At 44.7% G+C, this 342-nt stretch overlaps 1 protein-coding gene across 1 annotated transcript in view; it reads right to left on the reverse strand.

The window, feature by feature from the left end:
• LOC106880013 (uncharacterized) overlaps positions 1 to 64 on the reverse strand; it is a 30206-nt gene extending 30142 nt beyond the window's left edge. The window contains exon 1 of the mRNA XM_052978057.1: positions 42 to 64. Within this exon, the coding sequence (XP_052834017.1) occupies positions 42 to 64 (23 nt within the window). The remainder of the gene's footprint in view (positions 1 to 41) is intronic.
• Positions 65 to 342: the final 278 nt, after the last annotated feature.

Consider the following 342-nt stretch of genomic DNA (forward strand, 5'->3'; position numbering starts at 1 on the left):
CTGAGTGACAAATTTCATCCAGGAATCAAGAAATCAGATACACTTGGCAGTCTATGTTGTCCATTCCAACTACTCAGAGTGCTACTATCTAAGGTTTCTATTACACAATGTCAAGGGACCCACATCATTTACGGCCTTACGAACGGTTGGTAACACTATGTCAAACATATCGCCAGGCTTGCCATCTCAGAGGTCTTCTGGAAGATGATGCACACTGGGATGCCACTCTGACAGAGGCACAAATGTGCAAGTCTCCTACGCAGCTGAGAAACCTCTTCTCCATCATGCTGGTGAACTGTGGATTGTCAAATCCAAATCAACTTTGGGACAAATACAAGGAGG

The sequence above is a fragment of the Octopus bimaculoides genome, chromosome 30 (genome assembly GCF_001194135.2).
Source record: "Octopus bimaculoides isolate UCB-OBI-ISO-001 chromosome 30, ASM119413v2, whole genome shotgun sequence".
Taxonomy (NCBI): domain Eukaryota; kingdom Metazoa; phylum Mollusca; class Cephalopoda; order Octopoda; family Octopodidae; genus Octopus; species Octopus bimaculoides.